The sequence below is a fragment of the Alexandromys fortis genome, unplaced genomic scaffold (genome assembly GCF_014885135.2).
Source record: "Alexandromys fortis isolate MF-2015 unplaced genomic scaffold, M_Fortis_MF-2015_v1.1 scaffold_42, whole genome shotgun sequence".
NCBI lineage: Eukaryota > Metazoa > Chordata > Mammalia > Rodentia > Cricetidae > Alexandromys > Alexandromys fortis.
In genome coordinates this window covers 12,611,652-12,633,193 of record NW_026067934.1, presented here as the reverse complement: position 1 = coordinate 12,633,193, position 21,542 = coordinate 12,611,652, and the positions used below count along the sequence as shown (strand labels likewise).

The following is a 21,542-nucleotide window of genomic DNA, read 5'->3' as shown; positions in this document are numbered from 1 at the left end:
TTTGAGTTGCAGTGAAAATATTGACATTTGGTAGCATACTTGAGGCCCTGTTCTACACAATAACATCATTACACAGCATGAGACAAACCACTGTCTTTGAAGCAGAAACTTGAATGGATAATATGTGTTAAGAATATTTATTCAAATGCATTTTGTTCATGAGCAGAGATTTATATTTCTTGATCCCTGAATAAACAGATATTAAGGGTGTCCATGGAAGATAAATCATTAATTCTTGAATTATGAGAGCTAGCCTTTTGCAGCTACACGATATTTCACCAGGCACTAAATGGGACAACACAGGTTGCTTTACTACCTAGTAACTGATAAGGGAATTTATTTCCTGAATACCACATTTTATATCAATTGAAAAGGAAAACTCATGAGAATATGCAATAAAAAATAGCTTAAGATATAAATGTCACCTTAATGATATAAACAATTTAGAAAGAGAAAAGTAGCTGCATAATTTCTCTGATATAAAATATTGCTCATGCCCCTCAAGTACCTTATACAACATAGAGTGTTTCAGAGCTATTGATGACAAACTGCATTCTTTGTTTCCTCATAAGTGCTGGCATTATTGGAAAACAATAACCTGTTTTCTAATGACATTGGGGCCAGAGCTCTGGGAAGTATTGATGCTCTAGGCATAGAGATACCTAGACATTGGGGAAATAAAATCACTTGTAACCATATATCAGTTCTCTTGGGAGACATAACGAAAGGTTTGATGAGACAGTGCATGCATCTGATAACAGCCTATGACCTTGAAACCCTTACCTGGTGCTACTTATTCTTTCTGCCCAGTAACTAACACTGTGGCCAATTGAAACTTTCTGGTGTTTTATCTGAGGACAGCTACAGGTTTAATGGTTCTAATTATGTGCTTCTGTGGTTAAATTGCTTCTTCCTTGTGCTAAATCTACACTGTTATGTCTTAACTGAACTACATCTAAAAGTCACCGAAATAATTAAAATATTTGATTCCTCAGTTATTTTTTGTTCCACCTATAAGTTTATACTTAAAACAATTATTATATTTTAGTTTCCTGACAGTCTATTCCTTCTTGGGGAATTTTATGGTATTTCTTCCATCTTTTGAAATTACTAATCATAATTTGTTATGTGTTAAAAATACATTAAAATATATACTATGATATGTAGAGAACTAACTTCATCTTAGTTGGGTTAGCTTATAATTAAAGATAAATAATGTTCTCTTTTTTTAACGTTACCCTGAAAAACAATATTAAATGGAGAATATAGAGATGATTATTCTTAATAAGTTTAGAGGGAGTAATTAGGGGGACACTTTAAAAGATGGAAATATTGGGGAAAACACACTCTGATTGATTCCATCTAGATATCAAAAAGCATTGACTGTATGACTAGGACACTTGTGGTAAAGGTGACTAGACAAATCGAAAGACAGGGCAGGGGGATTCTCTGGGAAAGGCTTTAGAGCAGTTAAAGGTTCACATCCCCTTTGGCAACCCTCTTTCTCCAAAAATATTTACATTATAATTCAAGACAGTAGAAAAATTAGTTATGAAGTAGCAACAAAATAATTTTATAGTTGGGGGTCACCACAACATAAGAAACTGTATTAAAGGGCCGCAGCATTAGGAAGGCTGAGAAGCACGGCTCAGAGTCACAGTAGCTTAGAAGCATACCACATATTACCTGGGTTGGCACAACCAGCAATGGGAGTAAAATCAGATAGGGCAAGTTCAAGGGGTCTAAGATATGGTGCTGAACAACTGTCTTTTTAGGAATATTAGGTCTATTAGGATCTTCAAGACTTCTTCCTCAAAGAACAAAAGCAGAATTGCTTATGCAACCATTGCTACAAAAGCAACCTCATGCTCTGTCTTCTAGACCTGCTGAAGTGACAACTCTACCATTTCCCCAAAGACTTAAAGGAGAAAATAAATCAATTATTTTCATCCATATGTGGAGGGGGAAGAAAGAAAACTGCCAAGACGGTTTGACTAGCAAACCGCTGGAGCTGTGGTTTAGGCATCATGGATCCCTTTTCCATTCCTCTCCGTCTAATTAAGCTGCCAAATACATCTTTTTTTCCAGCAGACATGTTTACTACAAGCTCTAGTAAGATATTTCTCAATAGGTTCACTTAACAAAAAGAGGATGTGGGTGAGGAAAGCTGACAGGGAGAAACCTCAAATAGAATGTTTTCAGTTTCTGATGACGGTTGTCCCCAGATTGTAGATGTCTCCAAATGAGAGGCGGTTTCTAACTTTCTAGGACTGCCAGCAGAGTGACCAGGCACACTCCTTTATCATTATGACTTCATAATTACTGAGAGGGACTCCTTGTATTTGTCAAAGTGATATAAGTTAGAAATATATAGGTACACTAAATACACTAACAGGAATGCTAATTTATACAGAATATTAAAAAGTATTTTGGTAAATTTTACTTAATGTCATGCTAGAGTCACAGATACTTTTTCAATTATATATTTATTGAAATTATATAAGAAAGGAGGATTTAAGAGCTTCTTGTTTGACTTTCATTTCATGAAGTGTTTATTTCTGTAAATTAAGCATGTAAAGAATGCTAAGACAAAGGGTAATTTAAATATTAAAAATTACAAGTCAAATTTCCTCCTATTTGACTATACATTTATTTGAAGCTCTATTCTCTCCACTCTCCTTTCTCTCTCTCTCTCCTTTCTCTCATGATTGTGTTGTGGAGATGGGAGAAGACACATAGATCCCAGAAGATCCATAGAGCACTTAATGTCTTTACTTTGCAGTGGGAAAGCTGAAGTTCCAAGGCAGATAATGACTTGCCCAGAGCTGCTGGTGCAGTTAGTGGCAAACCAACCATGAGCAACTGGTCTGAAGAGACAAGTTGGGTCGGGCAACTTCTAATATTAAAACATTTATTTACTTCTATATTCTATCCTATTTCCTGGAGTATATTCTTCACTTAAAGAAAGTATTTATGAATCTTTTAGCAGGGAGCAAAGTCACAAAATCTTTTAGCTTCTCCTTAAACACTAAATTTTCTCATTAAGGAAAAGAAGGGAAAAAACGTATTAACTTTTTCCTTATTAGGAAAAGTTAGTGTAGTGTCAATAAAAAACTTTAAATGTCTTACTTTATTAATTTTCACATATATTCTGATGACTATACAAAGAGGAAGCTTTCTGGTTTGGGTTTTGCTGCCTCTCACATGGCAGATTTCCATAGCATGAAGGAATAAGAACAGTAGGAATGTGGGGTAGCCTACACCACACTGGAAATTCAGACTGCAAAGAAGTGGTATTGATTCCTCAAGCAGAAATTAAAGGTGGCAAAGCAGTGTTTAGAGACAGAGTCCCATTCTGGAGCCCAGGCTAGCCTGAAATTTCCTATGTAGGCCAGGACACCCTCAAATCTTAGGCAACCCCTGTTCCCTGAAAGGGCAATATTTTAAAACACACAAAATGTTTCTGGCAATGAGCTTCTTGAAACATGAAATCAGAGAAGGCTCCATCTTTAAAGTGACTGTTGATACACATGTGTCTCTTCTTGACACACACGTGTCTCTTCTTGACACATGTTTTTCATCATTAGATATGAGAGTTGAATTTGAATTTCTATTTGAATTCAAGAAAATATGTTTACTGAAGTTACCATACCATTATATTCAAGAAGCAAAAATTACATTAGAGCTTTCTTCATGTAGATTTAATTTTACTTAATATGATGATGTATTTGATCTCTGATACACATAAAAGTTTTGACAGGCTCAGGATTATCCAGGGACTTCTTTCCAGGAAGGACTGACATAGCAGGTTGCAGAAATCCCAGATGACCACAAATATAGGGGAGAAATGATTACTGTTTTCAGGCAGAGCGAATCAGATTTTGATATACTCTTCAAAAATGCCAGGAGAGTTTCATTATTTTTTTTAAAGTTAAAGGTCCACTAAATACAAAAACAAAATGATGAAAGAAAAAGAAATGGAGGGTTGGGAGATGAACCCATTGGTAAAATGCAGCTGTGCAAGCATGAAGAACAGAGTTCAAGCCCCAGCACTCACTAAAAAGACAGGCACAGCACAAGGGCAGACATCAGGTGTCAACCTCTAGGCTCCCAGAACACATATATATGCACACAGAAAAATGGGAAGATGTTAAATTAGTATTATTTGGGGCTAGGGTTATTGAATTCTCGTAACACTCATGATAACTATGATTTATCATTTTACGTTGTGATATTTTTCTTTTTTTCTTCCACTAAGTTTAAAGGTAAAGAAAAAGAACATGTCAGTCTTCAAGTTTCTAAACTAGGCACAGAACAAGCCACCAGTAAGAAGGTAGTATTTTTTTTTTGTCTTGTTTTCCTGAACATGCTAATAGATTAAAATATAGAAAGTTCAAGGGTCAGAGTTGGAAGGGGCATAAAGACAAGTTCAGCTAGGTGTTAGATCTGGGGGCACGCTAAAGATGTATGACAGGTTGCTAATGCCACTGGCAGGCAGTGTCAAGTCTCACTTGTGTCAGCTGGGGCCACTACTTAATTCTTTGAACCTACTTAATTCCTTTGTGTAGAAGTCTTTGTTGCCTCCATCTTTTTTTCTACTCTCTCTTCAGAAGCCATCTGTTGGGGCCCTGCTAGATATTAATCACTGTAACACTACCCTACCCTGAAATAGATCTGCTAATTCCTCAAAGGGTTGGTGTGAAAATAAAATGGAGACTTAGAGACCCTGTAACCAGCCAAGGGTTGCCACCAGAAAAGGCTCAGTTCTGTCCTTTCCCGTGTTCAGGCTTTCAAGTGGCCCGGACTCCCTGGTCTGCTCATTATATCCATCTTGCTTCACCCACTTCCTTTATCAGAATGGTGAGTTCATTGTAGGGCGCACTGTTGGGGTAGCATCTTGTTATAATTTTCATCTTTCTCTAGAGTTACCTTTTTTGATAGGCTAATAGACAGTTATACGTTCAAGTACTTCTACCCTGAGCTTATATACATTCAAATGCACACACACACACACACACACACACACACACACACACAGAGGCACAGAGGCACATACGTATTCTCACATGCACGCACATATCCACAAACATGTGGTTCATTAAATTGAAAGTGTCTGTTTTAGGAAAAGGAAAGTCAAAAGAGAAATATCTTTTGCCTACTTTCCAAAAGTGTTTTCTTCTTCTTTTTTTTATATTTAACTTACATAGTTTTATGATACCATCTCTAACTGGAGATTAGGCCTTTGTAAACAACTTTCTGGAAAACAGCTAAAGGTAATGATTACAACTAATATTTCTGACTATACAGTAGGTACCAGATACATGTATTTATTAGAAATAGTGATGCATATCCTCATTCCATAGATGATAAAACAATCCCACCGCTATCTTGCCTGAAATATATATATATACACACATATACATGCATATATACATATACACACATACTTACATATGCATATACATAGCTATAGATATATCTGTGTATATGGTAAGCAGAATGAATCAATAAAATTCAATAGACTGGAAACTTAAGCTAAGTAGGTACAAAGACACACTTTAAGGGTTACATATATAAGAAAGGATCTATGATTATTCGTGGAATAAAAGAGTTTTAAGTTGCCAGATGGTGGTGGTGTACACCTTTAATCCCAACACTTGGGAGACAGAAGCAGGAGGATCTTTGTGAGTTTGAAGACAGCCTGGTCTAGTTCCAGGATAACCAAGGCTATATAAAGAAACCTTGTCTCAAAGGAACAACAACAACAAAAAAGTCTGAGTTAAGAAACTATAATTTACATGACTATTAAGAAAGTCCCCAAGAGGAGTGGGGGGAGGGGGAGAAGAATGGAGGGAGGGGGAGAAGAGTGGGGGGAGGGGGAGAAGAGTGGGGGGAGGGGGAGGGAAATGGGAGGCTGGGAGGAGGCGGAAACTTTTTTTTTCTTATTCTCAATAAAAAAAAAAAGAAAAAAAAAGAAAGTCCCCAAACCTAGAGAGTACTTTTCAATTACTTGTCATGATTTATCCACCTGTGTCAGCTCTGTATATTTCTGATTAAACACATAGTCTTGCTACTCGTTTTGTCATTACTGTATTGGACTTTTCACTTATGGATACGTGTATTATAAGCATATTAATCAATACATCACATTAACATTCTACTATCCTACCTACACTATCCAAGAACTCATTTATGGTCTTTTTCAACACGACAGCCCAAGGGGACCTCTGCCTTTAATGTTCGTCTTTCCTTTCTGATCTGCTTGGGCTCATTCAGTATCAGATCATGGTTTCCGAAGATGCTAGGCCTTCTGTGCCTAAGACCCTGAAGTCACCATGCTCCCACTTCTCAGAGTCCTACGATGTGGCTTCATTCACTTCTGCTTGGCAAAATGATGCTCTGTATAGAAAGGACTCAGATGGGAACCACCTCTGCTTTCCCAGGTAACACACAGGGTTAAGAAACAATGGGAGAAGATGAACACTTACTTCTCCAGTTCACTTTTCTCTCCCCTCGTTGTGCTGTGAGACATAAATCTGATTTGAACTTGAACACTCTCTATGCTTTCTGTCTCTATCAGAGAGGGCAGCCAAACCGTGAAGGAGCCATCTGGGACGGCGACAGTGAAAGAGCCACGGTGTGTGGTTCTCTTCCATGGAAGAGCAGCCACATACAGGGTCCAGCTGCCAGAAGTGGACAGCTCATCGTTGGCTCTCAGCCTGAACATCAAGGCAGGGGCCTTATCCAGAGGCACCGAGAGAGACAGGCATGCTGAGGAAGGCACAGTTGGACCGTCAGGGATGACTACACACTCACAGAGCTATTTGGTTGGATATTGTTTATCTCCTCTCGTAGATACAAAGCTCTCCATGGGAGGGACTAAGACTTAGTCGGCTCTGCAGCGTTTTGCAAGGAGCTTGACAGAGACTAGGTGTTTATAGAACATGTTGACAGAAGGGTTCCAGCCCTATCAGATTGCAATAGTTTATTGGGGCTTCTCAAACGGACTTGGGCTCCTTCATGATTTTAAGGGCAAAATTTCTATATATTTTTAGCAAATCAGGAGTGAGTTCCATCTCTATTTCCTTATTCTCACACTGTTTGCTGTTTGGCTGAGCAGGAATCTGAACTGATTCCAGGTTTCATTTCATTTTAACAATAGCTGGAGCCTAATCAGGGCCCTATACCATCTCTGTCCCTTTGTCTGTATGTTGCCCTTCCCCAATTCTATTTCTCTTTTTTCCCTAATGATACTGTCTTCCAACCTCCTAACTCTCCTTTAGCCTCCCTATTCTCCTTTCTTTCCCCATCTCCCTTTCTCTCCTCTAGCCCCTTGCATTTCCTCCTCTTCTCTCTTCTCTCTAGATACAAAAATCCTTGATACACAGTTACACACATTAAATGGAATAGTTCAGTTAGGGCTGCAGTGTCTGATGTGTAAGACTGTAAGCTGTTTCTTTCATTATGGGACTTGGTTGTGTTTCATTTCTCCCTAAGAATTGAACTATATATGATTATGGCATAATTTTACCTTCTTACTTCTTTTATTTCTAAATGAAAAATGTGTGTTCAGGGAGAACCATTTTGATTTTTCTTTAAAGGCTATAATTAATTACGTTTATGAATATTACCAATGGACTTACTCCAAACAGACTCATGATTGGTCTGCAAAATTAAAGCATAAAAGAAAACAAAGTGATTTCATCTAAAAATAGTTTAAAGACAGATTTGAATTTATAAAAGTATATGGAAGGTGTCATTAGAGTTTATGTAATTTTTTCTTCTTCTTATTGTCCCCTAGAGAGAATGTAAGTAAAAGCAAAGTGACTTGAAATTTATATAGTGTATCTATACCAAGTGTATGACACACAACTGTAGTTCTGGGAGTCAAGAGGCTAAGGAAGGAGTACGGTGCATTTTCAGCCAGTCTGGGCTGTATCATAATACAAATAAAGAAAATAAAAAAGTATACATAAAACTGCTCTTCCCGCTAAATTCGGAATTATAATTTACACCAGGAGAACCATCATGAGGGTCACCTATCATAGGAAAGCTTTCTATCAATAATTTCTTCTGTTAATTACTTCCAGATTGGTATTGCTTCTTGCTTAAACCAGCAACACAAGATAATAAGTATGCCTATATTAATTCTCTTCGTCTATTAATTTACATAGCCTTGTAACATATCACAAAAAGAGAGGCAAAGGAAAGGCTATTTTAAGTGTGGAGGAAAGCTACATTCAGTACTTAGCCATATAAGGAAGTCAAATGCTACAGGGTCGGAGCAGGGAATGTCAAAACAAAACAAAACAAATAAACACTCATAATGAAGTTTCCTTGTTAAAATTAGGAGTGAGGTGTAACGAATACTGCGAGGAAAGAAAGAGAGGATAGACGTGCTCTGGCCAGGGCAGAGCACAGAATGACTGTGTCCTCTTGCTCTCTGAGCTCAGCCATGACTTCTAGGAGAAGTGGGAGTGTGGTACTATAGCGCACTTGGTATGGGTTCCAGAGTTACATGGAAGATAAATGGTCACTTCTGTTTCTTATTTCCGAGTTGCTTAGACATGTGCTGCATGCAGTTAGGGCTACAGTCCCATAGCCTCAGACAGGCTTATATTTGGATACAAGAGTCCCTGATGACAGTGTAGGCTTTAGGGTCAGGCAGTTCTGCGGATAAACTCTAGAGCCATTCTATACTAGCTCTGAGAATTAAAAAAGGTAGTGGGTACATCTCAACTTCTCCATTTATACAATAAATATGGTGCGAGCACCTTGGAAATACAATTGTGAAAAGTAAGTCAAAATGGCAGATGACTTGTCTTCAATAAATCGCAGCATTGTCACCATCACTGCCACTCTAACCCTGTCTACCATACCCACCATAGCTATGTCCTCCACCACTGTACCACACCTACTGTAGCCAGTGCGACAACCACAAAAATGTGAAATCACAACTGCCGTCATACTACATCTAATACTACCCCATCCGCACCATCACCTCCTTTCCCTCCACCACTGCCATCACTATCTCAACTAACACCATATATATACCCCAACCCATATCTGCCGCTTCCACTACCATCAACATAGCCCAAACTGTCCCGTCTATGAGAACCACCATATCCTAAACATCGCCACCACAAACACAGATCTGCCATCGCCATCACCACCATCATGCTGGCAAACTGACTTTGGATCCCTAGCACGCACATAAAATGCTGAGTAGAGTGGTGCACACCTATAACTCCAGGACCGAAGGGTACAGAGACAAGTGGCTCCCCAGGCTTAGCTGACAAAGAAGCATAATGGAAATTGGGTTTAGTAAGAAACTGATTCAAGAAAAGTAAGATGGAGTGAAATGGACACTTAACATCAATATCTAGCCTCTAAAAGCATACTCACATGTGAAAGCACTCATTTGCTCACTCACTCACAAACACATACAGAGAGAGAGAGAGAGAGGGGAGAGAGAGAGAGAGAGAGAGAGAGAGAGAGAGAGAGAGAGAGAGAGAGAGACTGAAATTCTATGTGGTGAATATTCTCAGCTGCCTCACTGACGTTTGAATTATCCGCAATACTAAAATAGTTCTGACATCTCAAAAACAAAGAACCTACATTCTGCTTTTGGGTTGCCATTGTCCCTTGCCTCTATGTCTTCAATTGTCACAACAGAGCACAACTCCCACTGTCATATTTGACCCAACAGAGACACCGTGAAGAAGGAGGAAAACATCATCTAGAGTCTTGAGTGCTCAGGAGGAAGGCAGGAAATAAAGGGGCAGCATTTATTTAGCCCTACTCCATAGTACAGGTCTGTGAAAAGAAAGGGCCTTGAGGTTGGCTCAACCTTTGACAAATAGATGAGCATTATGTAGGCTGTGGGTCCAGCCAGGAGAGGAAGCAAAGCAGCTTTCCTATAATTCTACACTTGTTCACATCTCTTCCTCCCAGGTCCTTCTCTAGTTCTCCTGTAAGGCACTGAGGGATGCTAGCAGATAAAGTCCTGCCTATTCTATCCGCATCTTCCCTGGGACTCAGCTAGCTTACCCACAGCAGTTGTAAATAGCTAACATCACATTTAACTGGCCATCTCACATTTTCCTTTGCTTTCTTAATGCCATCTGGCCCAGAGACACTTCTACCACTGCAAGGCAACATAAGTGCTTCATGCATCCTTTTTTCACATGAGCACTCCTCTACCTCCCAGCGATCAGGACCTCACAGTGATAAGACAGCATAAACCACGACAGAACACAGCACAACGGGAACATTTTACAGGAAAGTGTTTATAGTTCCCATGGCTTTAGAGTTTTACCTTTAGGCAGTTTTCCTCAGCTAATGAGGACGGAGCAGAAAGATGACAACAATTTATCCATCCCAGGAGCTGCGCCCTCAAGGTTGCTTCATCCACAGGATTAAGGGCAGCATTTGTAAATCCTCCGAATTAAAGTCAACCAAAACCAGTCCTATCCTTTTATGGTGGCATACAATTGTAAGTCAAGCACTTGGGGATTATGGAGTCGGGAAGATCAGGAGTTAGTTCAAAGCCACCTTTGACTACATAACTAATTTAAAGCCAGTCTGAGCTACAAAACAACTCTATCTCTAAAATAAAAATAGAAAACAAACCAACATTTCGTCAACACCAAAGATACCTCATAAACAACCAAACAAATCAGTGAAGGCATTCTACTGGGAATCCTGCACTTTTTCATTAGAAGCTATAGACAACCATATAGAGGGATTGAAGTCAAATCGTAGATTTGGTTCACAGGGTTTCAAATCCAGGCTCTATCATTTCTTACTACTTTGGAGTATTTTTACTCTCTTTGAGGTTCAAGTTTTCCTCTTCAGTGTCACATACACATTGGAATATTACAATGATCAATGTATAAAAATTGTGAAGTATATAACTCTCCCATGAAAATGCCCTGGGTTAGGACTCTGAAAGGAGCCCATAATTGAAACATTCAATGTAATTAACCTATTAAATGTCTTCATTTTCTATGGTAAAACTTCTTTATATAAGTATACTATAATCTCAGACTCTAATTAATCCTGGGGAAATGAAAATACAGCACCATGCACAGCAATCTGGCTACACAGTAAAGAAATTCCTTACATATAATCAACTTTAGCTCTTAGCAATATGAAATTACAATTCATGAATGTTTTGCCTCTGATCATGTCTTAATTTTTATAATGGTTGTAAATTAATAAAACATATATATTCACACCAGCATCTATCTTCTATAGTTATAATTTAGGCTTACATGTGGTGTTGGCTCTAAAAGGGATAAATATTCCAGTCTGAGAGGATAAGCCACTAATGTAGAAAGTTACTTTGGTACTCAAATTGTCCCATCCAAATTTATTACATTAGCAAATTACCTATAGGAAACATATCCCCAGATAAATTAGCCCATTCTTTCAATAGTCTAACTATAGGAGAGAAAATTATTCTGCTATAAAGTACATTCAGAACAAGTGAGATTTAAAGCAGTGGCTGCTGATTGCTCTTTCTGTGTAATGGTATCTGTCGTAGTAATTTGTCATTTCCAATTTTCTGGCAGACTCTCGTTGGTCTGTTTGGATCATGTCAGATTTTCTTGACACCTTTGCTTTAGACAACTTATCATATTACTTCTTGTTTTTGGTCCCATAACTGATTCAGCATGTATCTAGATTTCTATCCTATGGAATCTCACACAGCACGATATGAATTCTGGCAATGTAAATGGCTAAAAGTAAAGTATTTATCTCGCCTGACATGCAAGAGTAGTAGAAGTAGAAGAAATACTAACAGTAATGATAATATGCAACTTATACAATATTAATGTTTCCTTATTTTCTAATCCTTGTTCAAAAATTATGTAAAGACTGATGTTGGAGTTCTGTACTTGTTAAAATGGCTTGAATATTTCTTAGAATTAATAAATCTATACACAATACCTAAAAATTTAATAATTGTCCAAATTAAATTGGATAAACTCATCATTTATTGCACTATATTACAGTACAGAAGTGTCTGTAAAATAACTTGCCAAGCTATATGCTATGCAAATATTCCTACTTCTTTTGTGTTTTCTCAGCTCAGCATTATATACATACATATATATATATAACAATAAACAATCATAATCCCTCAAATTATCTTCCCAAATGGTAATATTATTGGGCCACCACTAAGTAATTAAATTTGATTTGCATCTACATTAATTAATTAACCTTAACATTTCCCAGAACAGTTAAGCTAATAATAGATCTTGAAAGACCAGATTGTATTTTGTTGTAATTATTTCCACTACACTAGCATCATTAGAGAATAACCATCAGTCGAGCTTCACATGTGTGGGTATCATCTACCAACCACAAATCACATCAGTGAGTTCTTAATTTACTTTTTTCATTAGCTATTAACATTAGACAGAATTCCCTACTGAAAGTTAAGACTGTTTGGTATGGGCTTGCATTTTGTCACTGATCTTGTACAAAAGCATGTGCTTTTAATTATATCCCTTGAATGGAGTTTTACACTTTAGTTTTAAGAGTTTTCTTGATAATACATTTTATTAGATATTATAACAACAATTATTACTTATCAGCACTTAAACACAACTATACATATGATCTTAGAAAAGGTCAATATGAAATAATTCAAGTCATTTATATTAGAATATGAATTAATAGGTGCAGACATTTTTCTGTTAAATATTTAAATATCTTAAACACTTCAAAACAAGACAGAATTAGGAGGCCTTGACTACAAATAAAAATGCTGATACTTAGAGGTGAGAAGAGGGCTCAGCTGGCAAAATGTCTGCCACACCAGCATAAAAACTTAAGATTGAATTCCTAGCATACACACACACACACAATATATATATATATAGGCTGGCAGTGCACAGCCTGGAAAATCCTTGAAACTCACATTACATCAGACTGGCCGGTTGGTGAGTTCCAGGTTCAGTGAGAATCTGTCTCAAAAAACTAGAGCGAAGAAAGGCCGAGGAAGACTAACATTAACATCTGGCCTCCACAAGCATATGTTCATACTGGCATGTGCACCCACACTCAGCCACCCACACACAGATACACATATGCACACACACACCAAGTTGATGCATTTCTAATAATAAAAAACACTGAATGCTAAGATAACAACTTATTATCAGCCTTAATTTTGTTCTCAGATCTGTTCTACATTTATGTAGATGTGGTTCGACATCATTAAAACACCACTGCTGATATTACTACACTCTGTAGATACATTTAAGGCCTTTATTCACAGAAAAGCAATGTGCCAAAGAAACGGATGATGATTAAGATCTCTTTAGTTCTAGAAATCAAACAATCAATAAAAGTATACAGCCTCTGTCTCTGCTGCTGATCAGATTGGACCCGATTTCAACCATGGTTAATGGACCCTTGAAATTAGATAACCTTTACATCTAAGCTTAGCTATGAATTTCTTTATCGTGCCTTGAAAAGAATAATAAATTCAGGCTTTGTGTGCAGCGTTAAACAAACAAAAACATTATTCAAAGTATTCAATGAAACTTCCTTGTGTCAACAGCTCTGTCTGTGTACTATAAGGTTCAAAGAAAGCCATCTCTCTCAAAACTAGCTATGTAATTGGGTAAACTAGAAACGTTCTCTTAACAACAACCTAGGCTGAGTGCACACATCCAACTCCATTACATGATGGGAACATCTCTTTACTCTGTCTTTTTTTTTTTTTTTTTCTGAAGCTGAGGACCGAACCCAGGGCCTTGCGCTTGCTAGGCAAGCGCTCTACGACTGAGCTAAATCCCCAACCCCTTTACTCTGGATCTAATGTGTGGACCTAGCTTTGGAGAACATAGAGATTCATTATAAAAAGAAGACAAGAAAATACTAGTATTTCTAAACTGCGGAAAGTCAGCACAGCTACATATATTAAATATTTTTTTTCTATATTGTGTTTAAGTTCTTGGTGCTTAGCTCAAGAATAAATCTTAGTAACACAAAGAAATATTCAGAGGCAACAAGCCTACACGGCACCTTCAAATACATGGTAGCAATGAAATTCTACAAAGTCAAGCTTAAACCTTTTTAAGATTAAAATGCTGGGAATGGAGGGCCATAATTTCATTCTACTTATAAAAAATGCTTTTCCATTTCTAATATCTCTCATTTCACTGTCGAGAATATAATACAATAATAATTTTATACACTGGTGGTTGATCTAGAAACTCAAGGAGAGAGAGAGAGAGAGAGAGAGAGAGAGAGAGAGAGAGAGAGAGAGNGGAGAGAGAGAGAGAGAGAGAGAGAGAGAGAGAGAGAGAGGAGTCACTCAGGCCTGAGGACCTACATTTGATTCTCAGAACTCTGTGATCAGAGCCCCGGGGAAGTGGAGACAGGTGGATGCTTGGGCACACGCTTGCTGTCCAGCCAGCTGGTCTAAGTATACCTTAACCAGTAAGTCACAGATAAGTGAGAGACTGTCTCAGAAAACCCGATAGAATACTGCTGAAGAATGACAGCACGGTTGGCCTCTGTCCTCCACATACATACATGCATATGCTTGCAGACACATCCACAAAGAAATAAAAGTACCAATTCTTATGAAGGTTCACCAGTTCCACCAAGTCTTACAAAATGTCAAAGAAAACATCAATTTGTAAAGATGGAGTTTGACCATAGTCCTCCCTTAGCAAGAATAAAATTAATTTAATTGCATTGAATGACTGTTTTCAATAAAGCTTGGCAGAATGTTATTCCATCTAATCCCTGCCAGTCAGAACTTTTTTGAGACCTTCATCTGCTTATGCCACCAAACCGAAGATTGCTTATCTATGACATGGATAAAAAAGAAAAAAAAAAAGAAAAAAACCTTAGTAACAGAGTAGAAAGAACAAGATTAACTCTAGAAAGTATGGAGAACGTTGCTTTCTCCTTATGAGAAACCATCCTGTGCCAAGCAAGCAAACAAAACCCTTGTCAGCTTTGACCTGGTTAAGGACTACCTTCAGAGTTCATTAAAATTTTACAGGGATTACAAGAGTTGTCTATGACTAAAGTTATTAGAAAACTTAGTGCGGGAAAACAGGAAATAGAAAAATAAAACAGACGTGAACTAATCTGGGCATGATCATAGTCAAAGCAAGTCCCTGGAAGAAGATTGTTCTTTAGTGTGTAATATATATTGCTACTAAATTCTATCTCCATAAAATTCATTTACCGATAAAATACATCTCAGTAGGTAGAATCTTAACAACATAGAACAGATACTAACACAAACACCGCCCACCTCTATACACTACAGGATGATAAGCATAATCCCTCATTTCTTTAATGTCAATATTTAATTGAATTCAAGGACCACTCATTTCTATTGTACAACATCAAGGAAATCTACGGACCCCAGAAAGTCCTACAAAGGAAACCTACTCCCTCTACCCATCCCCATATTTTTGCTTTTTCTTTTTGGCAGACTCTGCAGGAAGAATGTCATTCTTGGTGAACATACAGTTGCTGTTTAAATATGTTACCTGTTGGTAGCTCCGAAATTAACCAGTTTTAGAATTCATCACAGGAACATATTTTTCCTTCCTTAATTTCATAAATTACCAGTGCTTCAGTCAACACTGTTATTCATGATAAGGTCCTTTGATGTACTGCAGATACTACCATGTTCTCTCTTTTGTCCTTCTGGGTGGCTGAATACAAAATTGCCTCCAAGACTAGGCAGGAAACCTTGTTCTCTCAATAGCAGCTCTTCATAGAACAATCATTTCATAATTAACTACTCAGTATTACAGCAAGGCACCATGACAGGGTTAAGCACTAATAAGGAAGAGAGAAAAGTCAATCGTTTGCCATTTCTTTGTCTCTGTCCCACTCCTCATCTGTGAGAATGCTTGGTAGAAATCTTATTTTGACTCTGTTTTATATCACTAGGGTAAAAAGGGTTGCATAATCACAGAAAAAAAACCAGACTGGTAAATAAATGAATAAATTGGCATCCAATTGAAGAAGCAGGACTGATCATGTGTCATGATTCAACATTAGCCTTCAAGTAAATGCATTATTATATATTTTCATGATACACAATATCAAATGAACAATAGAGAAACATTCAGTCATGCCTGGTAGCCAAGATAGTCTCAGAGGTGTTTCAATTTTAGGGTTTTCCAGATTTGTGCACAGCAATGGAGTTAGAAAGTCTTGTGGTTTATTGAACAGTTGTTTTCAATATTTATGTGTTAGGTATCCACACATAAGTACTCTGTGCAATTTATAATGGAATAAAAATGTTCAACTCATCTCAAGTAATCTATTAAATTGTGCTACAAATTCATTTTATCATGCCCTACAATTTATAAAAAATATGTAAAAGGCAAAAGTGAAAAAATGAAATTAAGATCTTGTGTATAGTGCATATTGAAAAGAAACACCCATGAGAGATCTGTTATTTTGAAAGGAATATAACTATGGTTCCTTGAATTCCATTTGCTAAAATCATGGATGCTCACATGCATAAAAATATTCACACACACACAAACACACACACACACACACACGTAACTTACACAATTTCATCGTTCTCGAATTCGAGTTCTCCACACGTGTCCTCAAAGTCCTCCCCTCCACCTCGGGCTGTTCCTTCAATGGTTTTATAGGGAACAATAACATTTCCTCGAGCTCCGGATGTTCTCAAAACCTTCACCTCCATGATGCCAATGCTCTCGCTCACGTGAGTCACTGGTTCCTCAAACGTAAAGATGCCTGCATGGTCATCATCAAAAATGGTCACAGTGGCAGTGCAGGGAGACCCAAGACAAGCAAGTGTAGAAATATGATTGGCTTCTAGTATGCCATCTTCTGAATCTTCAGAAGAGACTCTGACGTTGCTTAGATGCACAAGGAAGTTTTCATCCTCTTCAAAGATATCATCATCAATGATGCCAACTCTGATCTCCTTCTGGCTCTCCCCAGGTTTAAAGATCACAGTCCCTTCAGTGAATTCATAATCAGACCCAGCATTGGCTGTGCCATCTTCTGTTCTGAAATCAACATACACAGTGTTGGTCAAGTCGCCCCCTCTACGGATAATGGTAAGAGCCACGGTACCACAGTTCTCTAGACATTGGTATGTCCCTTGCTCGAAGAAGATCTTACTGACCGGGTCATTTTCAGTCGCTCCCATGTTGACTTCATGCATGCTGACAGCCTTCCTTGCTTGGTCAGCAGCATGCCTCTTCAAAATGTTGCCAGCTCCAGTCATCAGGCGAGTAGCTTGAATCCGATAAAATGCTCGGCTTTTTTGCTGCTGACTTAGGACTTGATAGTTGGCTAATTCTATTAATTGCTCAATTTCTTTATCCGGATGCTTCTGCTTAAGTTCCTTCAGAATCCTTGCCATCTCACGCCTTGCTTCCTCATCATCTTGGTCCCTCTCATCGACTTCCAAAACCAGAGCACCATCTAAGAAATTGTCAACATGAGAGTTGATCACTTTCCCATCCATTTCAATTTCACTTTTGGAGGCTGGCCTGTCTCCTTCATGTTCAATAATCATCCCCCTCTGCTTGCCAGCCCTATACCGCTTGTAGACATACTTGTAAAAGAGAAGCCGCCTGTCTGCTACCCAAGCGAACACGACACAGATGGGAAAAAAGAAGAAAGTGAGCAATCCTTCCCAGACCTCCACAACACCAGGAGAGATGACAGACAGAATTATATAAAGCCAGGTATAGGCGAAGATGCTCCAGGCTGCTGTCACAAAGAACACACGCAAATGCTTAATCTTCCTTGTCTCTCCATCAGGGACCACATAAACACAAATCGCAATGATGATGAACATGTTAAAGGCAGCGCTTCCCACGATGGTGCTGGGACCAAGGTCCCCTGCAGTGAAGTTATGGCCACATACTTCAATGACAGAAAGGAGAATCTCGGGAGCAGATGAGCCCAGAGCCATCAAGGTCAGGTTTGACACCGTCTCATTCCAGATCCTTACTGTAGTCTTGGTGGTCTCCCCATTGGGCTTCTTTATGGTTATTTCTTTTTCTTGAGATGTGATGACTTCTATGGAGGACATGAACCGGTCAGCAATGATGGAAACTCCGAGAAACATGTAGACCATGGCCACAAAATATACAGTTGCTCTAGCAATTTTATCCCCAAAAGATGGGTCTTGGGGTTCCCAAATGGGAAGAATCACCCCTTTCTTGCAGTAATATGAGCCAGTACATTCAGTGGTTTCATTTCCTCCTGCTTCTGACTCTGCTTCCGCAGTTATATGGTCAACATGGGAAAACAAGAGAGCCACTATAGCTACCAGACGAAATCCCATTGAAACAGTCGGTGAGAGACTTAATCGCAGCATGTTGTACAATGAGACTTCCAAATGTCCCAACCTAATAGTAAAAAAAAGGGGGAGGAGGGGAGAAAAGGAAGGGGAAGAAAAAAATCACATAATTAGTACCAAATCATAATTAATAATTTGTTCATATTACTTTATGTTTAGCCATCACAAAATCTCCAGGGAATCATTATTCTAAGATTCTACCAGTGGCTAAACAATCATCTGTAAAATTTACAGTTCAATTTCTCGATGGATTTTCTACGTGGAGTCCCATTCACCGAGCAAGACACACAATGACTCCCTGGAAATGACGAGTCCCGTTACAGTGCAGCTCTATTGAGCACACACTGGTGCACACTAACAACCAACAGTAAACAGAAAGCGAAACTTTTGAAGCATTAAGTAATTTCTTCCTTATTGCTCAAGTGGATTTTCTTTTACATTTGAGTTAGAACATTATCTTTGGAAACTATTTCATTGAGAAAACCATCTTATTAGGATGCACATCTTGAAACTCGGATTCTGAGAAGATCCTCTGAATACAAGCCACATTGATTATCTTATATCCTGGAGTACACCTTTACTTTCTTTCATAAAATCACATCCCACTGCTCCAAGCTTCCTTGGAAACAGAAATTGTCAAACTTGCTGGCAATCAAAACTCAGGAGCATTTGTTCTTGTGAGGGAAAAGTATCTTACGGAAAATGCAGTATTTCTGTATTTTAAGTACAGTTTTTTAAAGCATGTTTTCTTAGAGCACCCTCTCCGCCCCAATTTCGGCAAGTCTGGGCTCCTGATAGGTGCTCAGCTGATCACATGGCTCTTCAAGCACAGCTTTCCACATCTGGATGCACAGCCTGCTTTGGAAGCTGCAGACATCGTGCAGCAAAAACAAGAGATAACCGGGCCTGGGCTGAGCTGTGTGGAGGAGCCAGGAGGGCCGTGGAAGCAGCCATAAAACCTTCTTTCTCAGTGTCAATACATACTTTCCAGATTGTTCCAAGACAGGCATTTGTAGTTCTATAGCGAGCTCAGGTGACCAGAACATGCAGGAGTAATGATTCCCTCTAAATTAGCTCACGTAGCATAAAAACTGTGACTACCAAGTGTACATATAATGAAGAGCTTTTGGCAGTTAAGGACATGCCAACAAAGACATTGAGCAACACAAAGAATGGTAAAAGTGAAATTGTTGACTGGGCTACCAAGGTCCTAAATTCACCCACTAGCTCATGCAAAACTCAGCTGAAACCTCATATCACCTCTGCCTCCAAAGCCTGGGATTTGGGGTCAGTGCAAGAGAAGGTCTATAATATTCATTTGGAATGCCTCAGGGAAGGACCATTTATTGCATCCATAAAGCATGGATGGAAAAGAGGTCCTAAGCAGAACTCTGTGTTATCTGTAGAAAGTTAAACCAAAGTCAGATGTCCTCATTTTGCCAATCTGGCTCTTTGTCCTAGGTTTTCCGACCCATGTCTGTTATGGATGGCTGGTAGATAAAACCACAGCACGGCCTGGCAGAATCCATCACCCACCACATAGCAGCAGACCTTTGGGATCCTACTGTAGCCAAGATCCCTTCTAGCTTATAACTGATGAGAGATGACTCTTTTTTTTTTTTTGCATTTTTCACACAGTAAAAATAAAAACAGGTTTTCAGACATCTAATTTAAATAAAAGGATGATAAATAGAAATCTGTATATTCAAAGCATGCAAAAGTTCCCAGTCGGTCTTTCCACCTGCTTAGTCATTGCAGAACTTGTGTGGATTGGGAGTTTTTGCCTACAATGAGCCAGCTAACTAGAGGAGTGAAAGGTTTAATTCCAACTTATGGGTCCACTTAGGCCACACACACTTGTGTGTTTAATATGAATTTCACAATCACTTCTTCTCTTCTGTCCTGAGGATTCACCAGTGACTAAAGCACAGATCTCTGTCTTCATTAATTTATTTTCTAGCTCAGAGGTAACAGATAAATAAAAATATGAGGCTATTAAAATGCCTCATAGTGGAACAGAAAAGAATCAGTTTGAGGACAGACTGTTTATATGTTGATGTGTATGCACAAGAGGTATGCCTGATTTTATTGAGTCCATCAAAGGTGAGGTAACAGCTGAGGAAAGTCCAAAGGGAACGGAGGGGACAAGTCTCGTAGATACCTACAGGAAGAGGATGCCAGCCAACCAAAAATGTTGAAGGGCCTAATAATACTTGGCTCAGTGTGTCTAGCTGCACCGAGACACTACTGTGCTGTAAGTAGTGAATGAGGAAGGTAAGACTCTGGGGTATGGAGGCCTTGGCCTTGATAGGAATGGAAACAGATCCTCTTGAAGAGGCAGCTGGTTGCAATGTGGTGTCATTTTTTTTTTTTTTTCGGATAGCTCTCTCAACTGGGTCAGTGTTGAATTGACTGTGGGAGTGGCTGTGGATTCGAGACTATAATAAGATTTGAGTTTTAGAGGAGCTCAAAGGCTGGCAGGTAGACAAATTAAAGATCAGACAGCTAACATTCAGAAAGAAGAGAGCCTTTGTAGTGCTGAGATGTTCTATGCAAAGCATCTTGAGAGCCTAAAAATATAAGAAAGATTAACTGGAAGAGTCAAGACTGTTATCTGTCTCTGTGTCTGATACATGAACAACTCTGTCCAAATTTCTGTCAAATCTAATACTCCACTTTCGATGCTTCAGTCAGTACTAACTTCTACAAAGCAACGAAGATATTTTCACCTACCTGAAAATTCCTTATTGTTCTTTCTCTCACTTATTTCTCTGTAGCCAATGACTAGGTTCTGCTGCAGACCCTTTAAAAACCTGATCTCTGAGCTCCAGGATGCAGTCTTTCCTGCTTGCTGAGAAGACAACACTGGCTTATCTCTGAACTATTACAGATTGCTTTCTATGTAACAGACCAGCCATTTTTTCCTACTGAGCCTTATATTTTTTAAAAGCATGATAGTAAACTCATAATCAACTTCCTGAGACTAAGTCATTCCACATATAAACACTGCTGTAGAAATCATGTTAAGTTTTTTATGGGTTTCAGTTATTTACAATATCAAGAACCACTTCTTGTTATGCCCGCCTAGTGTGTTAAGGCTTCCATGGCAATGTAGGCAACTAGCACCCTTCTGGAACTTTTTGGTACCCTAACAATAACTCTATGTTAAAATGGGATAAATGAA

General features: G+C 38.6%; 1 protein-coding gene across 5 annotated transcripts in view; it reads right to left on the bottom strand.

Moving 5' to 3' along the window:
* The window catches only part of Slc8a1 (solute carrier family 8 member A1), a 314,067-nt gene that overhangs the window by 275,581 nt on the left and 16,944 nt on the right, over positions 1-21,542 (bottom strand). For all 5 annotated transcript variants that reach the window (XM_050146165.1, XM_050146161.1, XM_050146163.1 and 2 more), the window contains exon 2: positions 16,578-18,407. In XM_050146165.1, the coding sequence (XP_050002122.1) occupies positions 16,578-18,376 (1,799 nt within the window). In that variant the 5' untranslated portion in view covers positions 18,377-18,407. The remainder of the gene's footprint in view (positions 1-16,577; positions 18,408-21,542) is intronic.